The sequence below is a fragment of the Cyprinus carpio genome, chromosome B7, assembly GCF_018340385.1.
Source record: "Cyprinus carpio isolate SPL01 chromosome B7, ASM1834038v1, whole genome shotgun sequence".
Classification (NCBI taxonomy): Eukaryota; Metazoa; Chordata; class Actinopteri; order Cypriniformes; family Cyprinidae; genus Cyprinus; species Cyprinus carpio.
Window position 1 is genome coordinate 12,917,462 of NC_056603.1, and position 18,859 is coordinate 12,936,320.

Sequence of the window (18,859 nt, forward strand, 5' to 3'; positions counted from 1 at the left end):
ACAAATGAAGTCTTAAATAAGTTTCTCAAGATTTATAATATTCTCTCAAGTGGGATTTGCTTAATACAAGAGAGAATCTCGTGAAAGTCAAGACCACATCTGGCACATTTCACCCCAAAATAAAAAGAATGAAATGAGAAATTAAAATTTTGTGTTAAAAAATTAATCCTTATAAATTTGCATTGTTACATTAATTTCATACTATTTAAACACATTTCCTATCCAATGTTTATTAAGCTGTAAAAAATGTTAACACTTTTTTTTAAATGTGCATTATTATTATTATACACAAATTTACATTAATTTTCTTGGCAATTCTCATTAATATAATGGCAAAAATTTAATAAAAAAATAATAACAATAAAAGATAGATAGACGCTTATTATTATTATTATTATTATTATTATTATTATTATTATTATTATTCAATATATTATTTAAAAGTATTTAGAATTTATGAATTTTAATTTATGCTATAAAAAGTATTTTGTTAAAACTATTTAAATTTACAACAATGAGAATAGCAATAATAATAAAAAAACAACAACATATGGACACATGAATAAATTTGGGGGATAAATGTGCTTAAATTTCATTAAAGTAAAATCAAATCTTGTTTAAAGAAAATGAAGCTTGTTAGCAATTATCATTATTTTGCATTATTTTACATAATAATAATAATTTTTATTATTATTATCATCATGATTATTATTATTTAGTAATTACAATTTGGGTGATAGATGTACTTAATTGCAAGAATTTAAATAAATAATTTAGATTTATAACATTTGATAAATATGGCTTCATTTATTTATTAAATGTATCATAATGTATGATATATTTTCTGTTTTCTGATCTTGGGGTGAAAAATGATCAGACATGTTTCTGTGATATTCACTTACAAAAGTGAATATTTGGTTGACCAAAATAAAATATATAACATAAACATAAAGCAAATGTGTTATATGTCCTTAGCGTGAGTTTTATCCTAATTTGACAAGCAGCTTGTCAGCAGAGAAGCGTCATTTGTCATAGTGCAGCATTAGAGAAGACACCTGGCGTGATTCCTATCTACAACCAATACAGAGTTGCTCCAGTCTCACTCAGAGACATTGTGTGGCAATTTGGAAGACTGTTGTTATGGCAACAGGTTGAGTAATTACCTAGAAAGCTATGGGACGGTTTGTCTTCCACAACTTTGATTCGCCGAGCTCCCACTGGAATGACAACTGCCTCGATGTAGCCTTTGGAAAAGGAGAGAAATAAGAGGAGAAACGAGAGAAAGAAGGGTGGAAAATGAAAAGAGACGAGCGAGATTTCATACTGGTGCACAGGTGGGCAGACACAGGTGCAGGTGTGCATTTCTGTAAACATGTACACAGTCGTGTGTGTGGATAAAGCACATTTGTCTGTCACTACAAACAGTGTGTACTCCTGGCCAATCAGAGTAGATCATTAACAATGAATCATCAACAATCATAATACACCACAAATAATAGATAGAAATAAAAAGGTAATTTGTATAAAACATTAAATCTTTTAAATAAATTACTTACAATAAGTTATAAAATTAAGAAATTATGTATAAATAACATTTTCTTTTTTAATGTTTAAAAGAAAAGCATTTATTCAACATTTTTGCAACAATAGAAATAACCATTCCAAGGTTGGGGTTCAGCATTTTATTTATTTATTTATTTATTTATTTATATATATATATATATATAATGTTGAATAAATGCTTTTCTTTTAAACATTAAAAAAGAAAATATTATTTATACATAATTTCTTAACTTTATAAATTATTGTAATTTATTTAAAAGATTTAATGTTTTATACAAATTACCTTATAACAGTAATTAAGTAAATATAAAATACAAACACAGCAACCTGACACTTTTCTTTCTGAAGCAACACCAGATAGACTGTATAAAATGTATGTATTGTTATTTTAAATCAGTGTTATTTTATAATCATGGAGATATAATTATAATTTTTATTAATATTGTTTTTATTTTATATTTTCCATTTTAATATTAATTAAAGTTTTGTGTGTTTTTGACATTATTGTGGTTTTTTATGTCTATACAGTTTTTATGTAAATTTGTATTTCAGTTTAAGTTTTAGACATTTTAGTGTATTAAGTTAAATTAACTGAAATTAGGAAATAAAACTAGCTGACATAAAATAAGTCTTATATTAATATTTATATTAGGTTTTATTTCAGTTAATGTATGTTTCCTTCCAAATAATTTTTTTTAACTGTTATGGTTAACTATTAAATACAGTATATATATATATATATATATATATATATATATATATATATATATATATATATATATATATATATATATATATATATATAAAAGTGTGTCAAATTCTTTGGTGGTCGACTCTGATCAGAAGCAGGGCATTTTCCTCTGACTGACACACACAACTCCTATTTCAAACACCATTGTGACACAAAGTGTATGGGCAGTAATGATAAAACCAATCTGCTGTACTGTTTATACACACACAGTGGCCACATTCAGAAACGGCTGCTCAGATACATCACTGCACTGAGTGCAAGGAACGCTGATGGCCCGTGTATGCGAGTAATAGCCATCAGTTCAGCTCATTTAAAGATGAGACCTCAGACTCTAGCGGCTTTGTGAAACATGTTTTCTCATATGAAGGACGAGATTAGTGTGACCTCGACTGAAATGATCTGACCTGCGCTTCGGATGACAGGCTGGTGTCCTTTACTGCCCCACACTTTGCACCAAAGCTGCTTTCTACTCACCGTGTTTGTCCTGGCATGATCGCAAACATGAGGTTATCACTCCACACAGCACCACAAACCCCCATTAAACACCCAAAACCTCACGACGGCCACCTGACAGCATAAAACACACCAAGCCCGGATCACAAACACACACTCGTTCACATGCCACCACATCTGGAGGACCTGAAATAACCGCTGGACTTCAGGATTTGGTTTCTGTTTGGTTTTGTTATGGAGAGTAATTCATCTCAAACAATGAAAGTTGAGGATATAGATGTAGGAAGGCTTCTCTGCCAAGCCTTTATTGGACTCTCCTGGAAGACGGACTGAAATTTTATTGTATCAGTGATGTCTACCTTTTGAAATGGAATAGCTCACCCAGAGATGAAAATTATGTGTAATTTTCGGTCTTTTGTGAAATACAAAATGATAGTGATGCTTTACTGAATGTTTGAGCTTCTGTTCTTACAAAGAAAGTGGATGCTGATTAAAACTACAATGCAAAACTGCAATACTACATGTACATGAACAAAAAACTCATTTGAGCTACTTTTATGGCATTTCTCTCATTTTAGGAGCTTTAAAGTATAAATCATGTTCCACTTTTGTTGGCAACAGAAGACAACAGATCTATTTTTCAGTTTTACAGGAGAAAATGAAATCAGACAGGTCTAAAACAACAACAGGGTGAGAAGTGATGACAGTATTTTCATTTCTGGCTGAAATGTTCCTTCAGTACCTCAGTGTTCAGCAAGTATCTAACAGTCACAGAATCAATTTTGCACATTATATAAGAGGGTGATGTTTCTGTGTTTCTGGCTGAGCAAATGCAAAACGTTAAAGAAATTAATACTACTATTTAGCAAGGACACATTAAATTAATCAAAGGTGACAGCAAAGACATTTATAATGTTACTAAAAGATTTCTATTTCACACTGAAAAAAAGTTATTTTAAAATTTCTATTTATCAAATAAAAAATGTATGACAGTTTCCACAAAAATATAAAGCAGCAATACTGTTTTCAAGATAGAAAAAAATTAATAAATGTTTCTTGAGCAGCACATCAGCATATTAGACACTGAAGTAATGATGCTGAAAATTCAGCTTTGCATCACAGAAATAAATTACATTTTAACATATATTCAAACAGGAAAGAGTCATTTTAAATTGTAATAATATTTACTGTTTTTTAAGAGACTTCTTTCATTATATAAAAAAAAAAAAAACACTTTCTGATCCCCACTGTTTTGAACAGTAGCATATAAACCCAACAGATGCTTCATTTTAGTTGATTTTACCAAACTGAGGCCTTGAGAGAGACTTGAACTCGATATAATTCTTCCAGGAGAATCAAAAGTGGACTTAATAAGCGTCAGATGCTGGATGTTTCTCATAAACACACACTAAAAGCACACATTGTGCAACCCTATCCAAGCACAACACTTCCAAAAGTAACAATCCCAATCATTCTCTCCATATAGAAATCAATGTTTAGTGGTAACATGCAAACATTTCAGTAAAGACCTACCATAAGCTCTGAAGTTAAATAGTGAATTATTATTATTTATTATTATTTGGCTTTATTTAACCAGGAGAGAACCTCACTGAGATTAAACATCTCTTTTACAGGAGTGTCCTGGCCAAGATAGACAATTACAATTATGATAAGATTATGATTCTGCAGAAGCCATGAGTCGTTCAAATTCATATTTAAACAAAGTCACTGTCACCAAAGGAATTTCTGCTAATGAGTATGAGCAGTGACATACCAATCGCATGAAGAATGATGCAACTGAATCAGTTTCTTAACACTATCGAACTCACTTACACCCCCGGAATATTTTTTAATAAGCTTAAAGTATATATAAATTGTATTAAACTTAAAATATACATAGTTTCTGTAGAATCAATTAATAGTTGTATTGTCTTTTTTTTATACGGTACTGTTAAAAAATGTGGTCTGTAAGATTTATTAATGTTTTTGAAAGAAGTCTTCTGCTCAACAAGCATTTACCTGACTAAAAATACAGTAAAAACTGTAATATTGTCAAATATTATTACGACTTAAAAATAACTGTTTACTATTTGAATATATTTTAAAATATAATATATTTCTGTGATGCAAAGAATTTTCAGCATCATTACTACAGTCTTCAGTGTCCCATGATCCTTTAGAAATGATTCTGATGTGCTGGTAATATTTTTGTGGAAATCATGATAATATTCTTTCAGGATTCTTTGATGAATAGAAAGTTCAAAAGAACAGCATTTATTTGAAATAAAAACATTTTGTAAGATTAGAATGTCTTGCCACTTTTGATCAATTTAAAGCTTCCTTTCTAAATAAAAGTATTATTTCTTATTAAAAAACACCTTTTGAATGGTAGTGCACCTATGGAGAAAATGAATGGGAAAAATACTTCCAGAAGCAAAGCTGCTGAGAATGTGGTTAAATGTGAAAGAGTGAGAGTCAGATCTTTCTACTGGAGTGAAATCCTCTCATGACTGCTCTTGAAGAACCACTAAAACACACCTTTACACAGTGAGAACTGGTTTCAGAAGCCCCAAAGATTTGTTCAGAGATATTTAAAAGGAAAAAAAGCTTTATTTTTTTAATCTAGCCTCTGCAAACAAAAGAAATTTGACTCCTAAAAATGCCAGAAACTGTACAATTGCTTTCTGTCCTTTGCAACTGTTTCTTGTCAGATTGCATTAAATCTTCAGTAAAAGTCAAAACAGACTGTAAAACATCATGTCAGACTGAATGATACAAGATTGACAGCACCGATGTTCAGTTTTACTTCATCAATCTATGTCAAATTCCTCATTGACATGCACAAAGCCAAGAAAGCCCTTGAGGAAAAGGGGATTTCGTGGAGTGTGAACTTTGATATGATCATAACATGATAGGAATGCTAAATAATAAGACTTCTGTAAGTCTCCAACAGTATGCATGCAGCTTTGGCTCAGCAACAAATGCTACCAAAGTCTAAAGTCCTTCATTTTGTCCCAACGTATTCCCCACACGGCTGGGCATACTTATTCCCACATTCAGCAGTGGACAGGATGATGATGGCCTGAAGCTACAGCAGCTGGAGACCATTGGGACGCTCTGTTTTGGATGACAAACAATGTGACCTTGGAGTCATCTGGACTGAATCCAGTGAATAACAGATAACCCAAGAGCACAAGTCCTTACTCGGCTGATGAATAGGAGAAAAAGAGCTTGGAATGACAAAAAGTTTTAACCTCTCAAATCATCCACAGAAACAGACCTCATGGAGCATGTCGGTTAAATGAAAACACCATATTAACCAGAAAAGAGAAGTTCAGTAAGACAAATTAGAATTTTGTTCTGTGATTAGGGGTTTTGCAAAAAAGAGATCCAAATGTCTTGACTTTGACAAGCCAACACAATTAAACACACTACCGTTCAAATGTTTGTGATCACTACAGTTTTGAAATTAAAACTTTTATTCCACAAGGAGGATGCATTAAACTGATTGAAAATGACAGTAAATGCATTTATAATGTTACAAAAAGTTTCTATCTCAAATAAATTCTGTTCTTTTAAACCTTCTATTCATCAAAGAAATCTTGAAAACATAAATGTTCATGGTTTCTACTAAAACTAAAGCAGCACAACTGTTTTTAACATTAATAATAAGAAGAAGCAAATCAGCATATTACAATGATTTCTGAAGGATTTCTGTGATTCTAGAGCAAAGAAAGCATTTTAAAATATATTAAAACAGTATTTTTGATCAAATAAATGCAGCCTTGGTGATACAAGAAACAGTTCTATACTATTATATTATTTATTCAAATTTTGAATTAGAATTATTTTTTATAATTTCAGTTTTCATTTTATATTCAATTTAGTTTGTCATTTCCTTCTCTTATTTTTTTTTAAATTATTTTTTAATACTTTTATTTATCTGTCATTTATTTTTATTTCTGTTTTAGTCATTTTAGTAGTACAACTTATTTCAATGAGGTGTAACAGTAGTGTACAGTATATTGTGTTGAAATTAATCCTAGTGTAAAGGTGTGTTTAATATAATAATTTCAAGAGCAGTTGGGTGTTAATCCCATAGAACAGTTTGTATCAAAACAGCACTAACACACACACACACTCACACACGTCAAACCATGCATCTTACATGAGAAACACTTGAGAACAGCTCTGGGTTTCGACATCACACACGTAGAAACCTTCTTACAAAGGCTATGAGGGACTGAGAGACACAAAACCAACATGGTCAGTGGAAGAGGAAACTCGCTGTGCTTCTCCTTCAGATCTTCTCTCTCTTTGTTAACTTCAACAAGCCCACACCACTCCAAACTAAAGACAGCCACACAGAAACTGTAGTGGTGGTCCATCAAAGGAGGTTTGAGGCTGAGGCTCTTGTATAATTTAGTCTATGTTGTCTTGAGCACCAGCAGGCCTGATGATGCATTACAGCGAGAAGTTTGTATTAATGTCAGATGAACACAAATGATTCTCTGATTCTCCTCTGACTCACCCATCCCTTTGGAGTGGTTGAAGTCTCCTTTGATGATCCTGCAGGATTTGCCATCACCGTTGCAGACGCCGCACCGGTCTTCTTTTGCAGAAGAACCGATGATGCCGTCACAGCCGATTTTCTGCAGGAGGTAGAGTAAGAAAACAAAAAGACTCTGATTTCATGAGTCATAAGTTACAAAAATGTGGAGAAAAAAAAAGATCGGTATGAATACATTTGTACACATGGACTATGAGTCGAGTCTCTGGCTGGCAATACCACGACTGAGGTGCCCTTGAGCAAGGCACTGAACCCCCAACTGCACCGCAGCATAAATGGCTGCCCACTGCTCCCGGTGTGTGTTCACTGTGTGTGTGTGTTCACTGCTGTGTGTGTGCACTTTGGATGGGTTAAATGCAGAGCATGAATTCTGAGTATGGGTCACCATACTTGGCTGTATGTCACGTCACTTATTTCACTATAAAATGTCACTCCAAACTGGTATACTGTTAATTTGTCTGCATAACACAAAAATATAATCTTCACACAGCTCTAAAACAATGCCCAACACTCCCAGTTTTTTTAGGGAGTAATGGCCTATATTAAGTAGATACTGTAAGTTCTACAGACTACTTTATTTTTTAATTAATAAGTCAAAAGTGAGATAAATATATTTTTAATTTTATAAATGTATTCAAATTATAACTGCTTCAAATGAATGCTGTTCTTTTGAATTTTCTGGTCATCAAAGAATACTGAAAAGAATGTATCATGATTTCTGAAGGATGTGACACTGAAGACTGGAGTAATGATGCTGAAAATTCAGCTTTGATCACAGGAATAAGTTACATTTTAAAATATATTCCCACAAAAAACTTTGAAAATCGGAATAATATTTCACATTATTACTGTTTTTACTGTATTTTTGATCAAAAGAATGCAGCCTTGGTGAGAAAAGACTTTAAAAAAAAAAAAAATATATATATATATATATATATATATATATATATATATATATATATATATATTTACATTTAGTCATTTAGCAGACTCTGTTATCCAAAGTGACTTACCTAAAACGCCTACCTAAAACTGCTCATTCTAACATGCTCCACATGTCTACGTCACGATGTGGGAAGATTTGCATAACGCCATCCAAATGTTCACACAAAGACAGAAGGTATAACTTTTATTCTCGCTGTAGTATTGTTGCCCCCGCCGGCATGTTGTGGAGACACTGTTTCTGCGAAACTATTTTGTTTGGCCTTCCAAAAGAGGACACAACTAGAAATCAGTGGTTAAGATGTATTTAAAACACTGTTCCAGAACAGTTCAACCCAAATATTCAGATGTGTGCAGCACATTTTACAGAGGACTGTTTCCTGTGAGAGTAGCCTACAATGCCGGTGTCTGTTTCTATAAAGTGGGGCAATTCCAACTTTACAAGCACAGTCTGGCACTTCAGACTCACAGCCTGTAAGTACGTATTCATATTTAAAGAATTTGAAACTGATGATTCAAACGCAAGTTTTGAGCAGTGTAGAGTAGCGTTTGTTGTTTGTCGTTTCTCCAATCACAAATGCAGACATGGTTTTATGTTTACGCAGCGCGATACGCAACGCAATGTGTAAAAATACAGTATAAGACATTTTAATCAGTAATTATGCCCCCACTGGATGCAACAAATGCCAGGGCATAGAGGAGCAACAATAATGTACATTATGTGGAAAATAATGTGTTTTTTGAACCTTAAAGCACATTAACACATTGCATTACACCAAATTCACAAAATAATATTTTTAGCAACGTCATATGACCCCTTGAAATAAAAAAGAAGATAAATAGATAAAGTAGAATTAAAACAGAATAGAACGTGCTAGAGTTAAAGGGTCAAATAAAGATGGAACAGATGTGTCTTGAAGATGGCTAAGGACTCAGCTGCTCGGATTGAGTTGGGCAGGTCATTCCACCACAACTATTGAACAGTAAATGAAAAAGTCAGAGAAAGTGATTCTGTGCCTATTTGAGATGGCACAATAATGCGTTGTTCACTTGCAGAACGCAAGCTTCTAGAGGGCCCATAACTCTGAAGTAATGAATTTAGGTAAAGGGGTGCAGAGCCAGTGGTGGTTTTGTAGGCAAACATTAATGCCTTGAATTTTTATGCGAGCAGCTACTGGTAGCCAGTGCTAATTGATGAACAGAGGTGTGACGTGCATTCATTTTGGCTCATTAAAGATTAATCTTGCAGCGTCATTTTGGATTAATTGTAGAGGTTTGATAGAATTGGCTGGAAGACCGGCCAAGAGAGCATTGCAATAGTCCAGCCTGGATAGAACAAGAGCTTGAACAAGAAGTTGTGTTGCATATTGTGAAATAAAGGGCCTGATCTTCCTAATGTTGTATAAAGCAAATATGCAGGACCGGGCAGTTTTAGCAATGTGGTCTGAGAAATTTAGCTTATCATCAATCACAGCTCCAAGGTTTCTAGCTGTTATTGAAGGAGTTATGGTTGATGAGCCTAACTCAATGGTGAAATGTTGATAAAGTGATGGGTTTGTTGAAACCACAAGCAGTTCTGTCTTTGCCAGGTTAAGTTGAAAATGATGGTCCGTGATCCAACAAGAAATGTCGTTAGACATGCTGAGATGCAATATATATATATATATATATATATATATATATATATATATATATATATATATATATATATATATATATATATATATATATATATATATATAGGCCAAACAAAGTAGTTTCACTTTCACAACGAAACAGTGTCTCCACAACATGGTGGCGGCAGCAACAGCAAGAATAAAAGTTACGCCTTCTTTCTTTGCGTGGACATTTGGGCGGCGTTATGCAAATCTTCCTACATCGAGACGTAGACATGTGGAGCGTGTTAGAATGAGCTGTTTTAGGGGGGTGTGGTTGACTCTTAACTTTTATAAAGAATATCTCTTTGGATTTGAGACATTAGTCTTTGCAACTTTACAGATCTTCTTTATGCACCAAGAGCTTGTAACACTCCAAAGAGAATGGAAAATTTTAAATCGCATCATATGACCCCTTTAAATGACAGTAAAGAGTTGGGAGAAAATTGGATAGGCCTATGTGTCAGATCCGCATCATATTCATCAGGTTTTAAAGAGACAGCACTGATTTTAAAGTTAAAGCTGCTAAAGTCTGTCAATGATGTAAATCAAAGAACAAAAGAAAAAGATAAATCCTATGCTAATTAAGTTTTATAGCATGAATAAAGATTCATATGTATAGTTTATGCATTTATAATATAGTTTATGTGAAGATTGTTTTAAAATCACTTAAATGAAAAGGTGTTATATATTTCATAGCCTATTATATGTTAAAATAATTGCTTTCTATTATACTGTAATGTTGAAGGACTATAATTAATAGGTAAAATTGAGGGAAAATGCACCATCAGGACAAATTAAAAACATTGTAAATATGTTTCATGGCCGGTAAAAAAAAAAAAAAATATTTGGCCGGTAAATTTTGTCATGTCACTGGCAGTAATAAATAATCACAATATTTTCCATATATGAGTCCATATAATGGACAAATGAATAAATATGACAACACAATAAATATATTTAATGTACATGAGGCTCAGTAAAGCCTTCTGATTTATCATATTTAAGAAACGAAAACATCTGGAATTAAAGATGCTCTACATATGGTGCTGTTTTGGAGCTTCACAGACGTGGTCACTATTAGGTGTCATTTTATGGAAAAAAAAGATATGTTAAGATTCCTTAAAAAATCATCTCTAGGTTTCACACGTAACCATGGTTCCCCGAGGGAACGAGACACTGTGTCAAAACTAGGGTTGTGCGATATGGGGAAAATATCTAATTGCGATTTCTTTTTGACAGATACTGCGAATGCAATTTGATTTGCGATTTTAAATTTGCAAAGTCAAGCTTCAGCTCAATATTGTCAGTAATGTGCAGCACAGTATGAGTTTCATTACCCTGCTGAAGAAAAAAAAAAGGAAATTCTTACAGTTTCCATTAAACCATTACAAAATTCCTTTTTGTTTTTGGCATTATTCCAATAGGAATTACTGTTGTTCTATTGGTTGCCATCTACCATATTACATACCACCAAAAGAATCCATCAAATAGACACCATTATAGTTTACATTAATACCAATACAATTCCCATTATAACCCTGAAATCCATTCAATATTTAATTGTGTTTTGGGAGGGGTTCTATTTTTAATTTTTTTAATTCTTTCTCCAGCAGGCAAGATTATAATGGTATAACTACTTTTAAAGAATTAACTTAATTACTGAATTTCACTGGAAAGATTTGTTTATTTTTTATAAATAAAGAACTGTATTTCTTTAATTATTAAAGTATTTCATGTGTTACATTGTATTTGGGATTTTAAGAACAAGTGGAAAATGTGCTGAATGTTTAATTTCATCCAAGTAAAATAAGCAAGCAGTTAGACTGAATTTACATTTGTTTTAAATGCAGGCCAGGTGCGAGTCGACGCAGGTTGCATGCATGCATCAAGCCTCATCCATACTGCCAGATGCACTAGTGGAGATTTGCGGTGCAGGGCCACGCTATAACAGAGCGTTACGAAAAAGGCTCTTGCAAATGACCTTTTTTATTCATTGTTTCGAAGCTTAAGTTACATAACGTTTTTCTTTAGTTTTAATTTGCCAAACTATTGATCTGACCCTGTAAATGCCATAATCACACTCTCTCTCTCTCTCTCTCTCTCTCTCTCCCGCTTTCTGTTTGTTTGTTTTTTTAATGGTGGTCATAGAACCTGATGAAAATCAGCGGCGTAGACCAACCCGCAGCGTTGCAGATGTCCTGCATAGATACACCTGACAGAAAGGCCTTGGAGGAGTCGAGTGAGCCTTGACCGCCAGGGGCGAGGGGAGATCAGAGGACTCAAGGCTAGGCAGATGCATGCACTGGACACATACAGTTAAGCTTCTGCTGGTTAGGGTCCTGGAAAGGAGGAGGACAGAAGGCCGTGGTTTAGAGGAGGGAACTTTAGGAACATAACCTGCTCGAGGGTAGAGAAATGCTTTGGCCAGACCAGGCGCAAAGTCCAGATAAGAGAGGGCCACTGAGAGGGCCTGCAGATCACCAACTCTCTTGAGAGAAGAAATCGCCAGAAGGAAGGTAGTCTTTAGAGTGAGATGATGATCAGATATCTCCTAAATAGGCTCGAAAGGAGGTTTACAGAGAGCCTCTAACACCACAGCCAAGTCCCATGGAAGGATAGGAGATCGTACCAGTACCCGAGGCCTCAACCTCAGCCCACGGCGGAAGAAACGTGTAACTTGGGGGTGTCTGCCCACTGACTGACCACCAAGAGGGGCAGCTGTGGCCTAACGGTTAGAGATTTGGACTTGTAACCAGAAGGTCGCAGGTTCAAGTCTCGTTGCTGGCAGGAGTTGTAGGTGGGAGGGAGTGAATGAACAGCGCTCTCTTCCACCCTCAATACCCATGGCTGAAGTGCCCTTGAGCAAGGCACTGAACCCCCAGTTGCTCCCCGGGCGCCGGATATAGCTGCCCACTGCTCCGGGTGTGTGTTCACGGTGTGTTCACTTCTCACTGCTGTGTGTGTGCACTTGGATGGGTTGGATGCAGAGCACCAATTTCGAGTATGGGTTACCATACTTGACAAATGTCACGACTTTCACTTTTTTTCACTTTCAATGGCCGCCACGTAAACCTTCAAGCTGGAGTGGGTCAACCCTGTGGAGATTTAAAATGGGACGCAACCCTCCATCCTTCTTTGGGATGATGAAGTACTGCTTGGTGCCCACCAGAGTGGCAATGACCCCGTTGAAACGAGGTGGAGGAGAGACGAACTGGATTTGGTAGCCTCTTTCTACAGTCTACAGGACCCATTGAGACACATTTGGCAGAAGTTTCCATGCTGCCAAACAGCTATAAAGGGAATCAGTCTCTCGAGACCGACCTCTGGTGTACTTAGAGCTGCTAGCTTTGTGCCCTGAAGCAGAGGACCGGCAGAGAACGGCCGATCTAGCTGCTCTAGAGACCTCGAAAGAGGTCCGAAGAGGTTTCTGGGCAGGTCAAGCACGTGTTACTTCCTCCAACAGCTCTTCATACTGGGGAGACAGGAGGGGAGCGAGTCTGCTGCCTCATCGACAGCCTTCACATCGACCTCCTCGGAGGAAGAGAGGTAGAGTGTCAAGCCCTCTCCCCGGGGGAAAAAACCATGTTGCAGGCTTTTGATCCCTGAGAGGGGGTGCTGGATCTGGTGGGTGAGGAAGAAGATGGAGACTCGCCTATCTCGCGAACCTCACGACCGCAATCGACGCGCTGCTTTGGCAGACATGGGACCAGAGCCAAGGGAAAGCTGGCAAAGGCTCCCTCCTCAAAGAAAGCCTTCTGGGAGCGAAGCGTCCACAGCCAGAGGCGCTCACAGTGCGGACAGTCAGCCCCCCCCTTGAGAGATGACTCAGCATTCTTCGCTTACAAACAAACCACGCATAAACTATATGTATCCCCGTCCATGATGTAGCGAAGACAGGGAGGAAAATCACAGTCAATACCGGTGTTAGCTCTCGCCTTTATGTTTGATCTTCTGAATCACTTTTGGCATGATAAAGAGTGCTTTGGACAGACAACGATAAATAAGACTGACACACACAGAGCACTTGCTGAGTGACAGAAAGCTACCGCTGTATCCACTGCACATGCTTTTAAGCTTCCTGGTCTCTACGTCTCGCCCATCCATTGGACTGATTACACACATGATTCAGAGCGTCACACTGAAGGCGTTCCCATAGCTTTTCGATGCAGCTCAAGTTCCTGAAGGGTAACCTCTTTTTGTGCTCTACAAGAAAGAAAATACCATATAAGGGGTCAAAATATCAATTCATTTCTTCATTCAATAAAAATAATTCAAGAACACGCCAAGCAAGCTGTTGCCCACTATCGATAACAAATCAGTGCTGAGCTGTAATATAATTCTGATTTCTTTGGCATCATCAAGTCACATAAAGTATAACGGCTCAAATTGTTGCATAACTTCAAACGCAACAAAATCACTCCTGAAAGTGAAAGCCTTATCAAGTAAATCTTTATGAATGATTTCAAAAGCCCAAAGTAAAATGCCATTAGTAAATGTTCTGTGGCAATCGCCGCTGGTTAAGTTGATGAATTATCTGGATGAACAGGAAGTCATTCCTCATTTCACTTCAGGAATGTTCAAAGATAATGAGTTTCAGTGCGTTATGATGGCAAGAGAGCATGGAAACAGAGTCATTCTGATTAGTTGTACTTTATGATCGAATGAGTCATGTCAGGCCACATTTTTCACATTTGGTGTAGACAAATTGGAATCATGTCTGGTTAAAGGAATATTTCAACCAAAAATGTAAATGTACTCACTCTCAGGCCATACAAGATGTAGATGAGATTGTTTCTTTATCAGAACAGATCTGGAAAAATGTTCTCCAAACAAGCATTACATTACTTGCTCACCAATGGATCCTCTGCAGTGAATGGGTGCCGTCAGAATGAGAGTCCAAACATCTGATAAAAACATCACAGTAATTCACAAGTAATCCACACCACTCCAGTTCATCAGTTAACATCTTATGAAGTGAAAAGCTGCATGTTTGTGAGAAACAAATCCACCATTAAGACATTTTAACTTTAAACCATTGCTTCCGGACAAAATACATGACCACAATCCATTAAAATGTTTCCTCCAGTGAAAAAGTCAATCCCCTGTTGTCCTCTCACATTAAAATCCACCTACATATTTGCTTAGAACTACTTTGGACTGTTTTGGCTTGTAAACGGTGCATGATCTGTGCATATTTTTCTCCTGATTCAGACGAGACGACTTTTTCACTGAAGAAAGAATTATAGGGGACTAATGTTTCGGGAAGAAGAAATAATTTGAAGTTAAAAATGTCATGATGGATTTGATGGATAGCAAAAACGCCACTATTCACTTCACAAGATGTTAACTGATGGACTGGAGTGGTGTGGAATACTTTTATCAGCTGTTTGGACTCTCATTCTGACTGCACCCATGCACTACAGAGCATCCATTGGCTAGCAAGTGATGTAATGCTACATTTCTCCAAATCTGATGAAAAAAACTCATCTACATCTTGGATGGCCTGAGTGTGCGTACATTTTCAGCAAATTAAATCAGTATTCACCAGACAAACAATGAGCATGTGTTTCTGAGAAACACTAATAAACATTTGACAAATCTGAACATTAGGGATAACGCTAATGACACTGAAATAATCTTCTTGTTTGCATCCTGTATGTAAATGATGTCTTCCCTATTGTTGCCTTTATTAAATCCAGGTCATCTCTCTCAGTGATTTCCTTCTTAATAGGCTGGCTTAAAAGTAAAAGCAGAATGGTATAAACAGGAAAAGGTCACAGAAATCGTATTTTCACTGAAGGATCCTGGCGCTGAGCATCCGTTCTCTCCCTCTGGATGTTTCTGACACAAGAGCTGCATTCAGACCATGAATATGAGTGCTAACTCCAAAACAGCGATGCTGGGATTGTGGTCAGGACAAACCAGGACAGGATCTGACCCTGAATCTGCTCACTTCCTGTGGGGCTGCCCAGGTGGAGCATGTTTATATTACAGAATGAAGGGATGTAGTCCATGTTCGGGGGCAGATAAATCCCTTCACTCACGTACAGTAACCGCACATGTGTATGTGTTTTTGTTATAGTGCACACAGTAAAATCATTTCCAGACATTTTGACCTGCTTTTTTCAGTCATGCTTTCTATTAGCGGAGGCGGCTTGCAGACTGTGACCTCCTTTCAGTCTTGTACTCTTACTAGTGGTCAGTGAGCAACAGTGTGGTTGACTGTAGAAACAGTGGCCAAAATTAAATGTGCGACGTGTCTATTTTGTCAAACTACAATACGACTCTCTTTACTTTGGTCACTTCTCGGTTGCTTTCCTAACAATCATTCATCAGTCTTACTTTTTGACAACATGCTTCTACATTCAAAAAGTAACTAATTTAATCAAATACTCTTTTGCAATGTTTAACTGTAAATCAGTGCAGAAAATGAACCGGTGCAATATGATCTCATGCTCATCTTTAATCAGTCGATAAATCTTTTAAACTGTTCTAAGCTCTGCACTTTAGGAGGGTAATTAACTTTAATCTTCATTGAATTCAATAAGCGTCATTTTTATGTGAAAATCTCTCATATCTTACATCAGTCTTCTCATATTCCAGTTTCATTTCAGAGACAACAGCAATCAGTACTATTTTTGTATCACGGCCCTTTGATTCAAAAGTTTGGGATAAATACAATTGTTTTACGAAATACAAAAGTAATCAATACTTTTATTCCTCAAGGGCACATTAAAATTATCAAAAATGACAAAATACTTTGTTAAATAAACCTAGTGCTGGGTAGTGCTGGTTTGTATTTAACCCAGCATTTTTTAGAGTGTAAAGACATAGAAATGCTTTGTAACATAATACATTGAAAATAAAACTTACATTTTAAAAAATCCAAAAAACAATCTATTAGGGTTTCCACAACAATATGAAGCATTCAAGACTGATAATAATCAGAAATGTTTCTTGAGCATCAAATCAGCATATTAGACTGATTTCTGAAGGATCATGTGACACTGAGGACTGGAGTAATGATGTTGAAAATTCAGCTTTGCATAAAAGTTTTGCATGAATAAATTACATTTTACAATACATTCAAAAAGAAAACGGCTATTTTAAGTTATTAAAATAATAACTATATAATATAACTAATAATATTATAATAATATTTTACTGTATTTTTGATAAAAAAATTGCAGCTTTGGTGAACAAAATAAAAAACCTTACAGACCCCAAACAGTAGTATGAAAATACACACCTGACATTTTCCACTCACACACAGGTCGCTCTCGTAAGGTCCACATGGTGTTCCGTCAAGCACACGCTCTGCCACTAGTACCGGTGCATCACTGCCGATTGGTGAACAATACAGAGCACATGGCTTTTCTGGGAAATAAAAGCACACACATACATAAATGCTTCATTTAGTATGTACATGCATCATTTTGAATGTGGCCGTTTGTTCACAAATTTCCTCCACAAATGAGTTTTAGTGGATCCACTTTTTATAGATTGAGCTTTGAGACTGAAAGAGGCACAAGTTTCTGTACTTCCAGCTAGAACACATGAAGTGCACTCACAGTATTACATTTACTTAAGAAGATCACAAGCCTGTTTCTGAGTGACGTGTTGTGATTTAAGAGCGGCTTCGTGCTCCTTTAGTCCCTGATAGAGTAAACGTCTGTAAGTGACTCTCGAGCGATCAGAGTTTGGAGAGCCTGTGTTTCTGCCATTGTGAGGTAAAATACAGAGAGCGCTTTTGAGTGCTGCGGTTTCATCTCTTTCATCAGAGTGGAGGCCGTTCAGGTGCACAGGAGGATGTTTGTTTGGCTGTTTTTTCGGTTATATGTTTTTCATTTAATTGCAGAAAATAAGTGGATAGATAGATAGATAGATAGATAGATAGATAGATAGATAGATAGATAGATAGATAGACAGACAGACAGACAGACAGACAGACAGACAGATAGATAGACAGATAGATAGATAGATAGATAGATAGATAGATAGATAGATAGATAGATAGATAGATAGATAGATAGATAGATAGATAGATAGATAGTAGGGATGGAACGGTTCACTGAAAAAAATCGAACCATACAGTTCTCCACACACGGTTCGGCATGTGCTAGGACCACGGTTCAACTTAAATCTGACATCGCATCTGTAAAATGGTTAGCTATAAATAACACTTAAAACAAACAGGGTTCAGTTAATGTATGCTACTGTTGATGGATGTGAATTCTGGCTTTTCACAGCAATTAAAAAAAAAAAAACGTGGACAAACCATTCACTCTTGTTCAATGCGAATGCCGTATGCTGGAATATGAGCAGTCATTTATGACATTATCACCTGGGTGCTGAAAGCTTGTGCGCACAGGTGAGACCTGAACAGCACAAGTTGATATATTTGTTTTAACTAAACTCATGTAACCTTTGCCAGTTTAAAGTTAAACATTTAAGAGCCAGAGGACACGAGCTCAAGAGCAGTGAGAAGATTTTTGTGTGCCCTCATCCGAAGCGCGACAGACAGACAGACAGACAGACAGACAGACAGACAGACAGACAGACAGACAGACAGACAGATAGATAGATAGATAGATAGATAGATAGATAGATAGATAGATAGATAGATAGATAGATAGATAGATAGATAGATAGATAGATAGATAGATAGATAGCAGAAAACATCCGGGTCATGATTGTATTTTCTGCTGTGATTGGCTTTGAAATCAAAATTAGATACAAAATAATGTCTTCTAAAGGCCATTGCACACATTTTCGTCCGATATTTTCGCAAGTTGAAAAATAAATACGACCTCACTTTGTGTAAATCATGTTTACACACTCCCTCCGAAACTTCCGTCATAAAAACAAATTGGATCGGGTTTGATTTTCTACGTATTCGCATCCGTAGCAAGTATTTTGAGA

The 18,859-nt window shown here is 36.0% G+C and overlaps 1 protein-coding gene across 2 annotated transcripts in view; it reads right to left on the bottom strand.

Moving 5' to 3' along the window:
- Positions 1-18,859, bottom strand: part of adamts17 (ADAM metallopeptidase with thrombospondin type 1 motif, 17) — a 125,768-nt gene that overhangs the window by 48,453 nt on the left and 58,456 nt on the right. The window contains exons 14-17 of one of the 2 annotated variants that reach the window (XM_042727307.1): positions 17,187-17,314; positions 7,299-7,419; positions 6,936-7,010; positions 1,164-1,244 (exon numbers count right to left, since the gene is read on the bottom strand). In XM_042727307.1, the coding sequence (XP_042583241.1) occupies positions 1,164-1,244; positions 6,936-7,010; positions 7,299-7,419; positions 17,187-17,314 (405 nt within the window). The remainder of the gene's footprint in view (positions 1-1,163; positions 1,245-6,935; positions 7,011-7,298; positions 7,420-17,186; positions 17,315-18,859) is intronic. The other variant, XM_042727308.1, reaches the window with a different exon arrangement.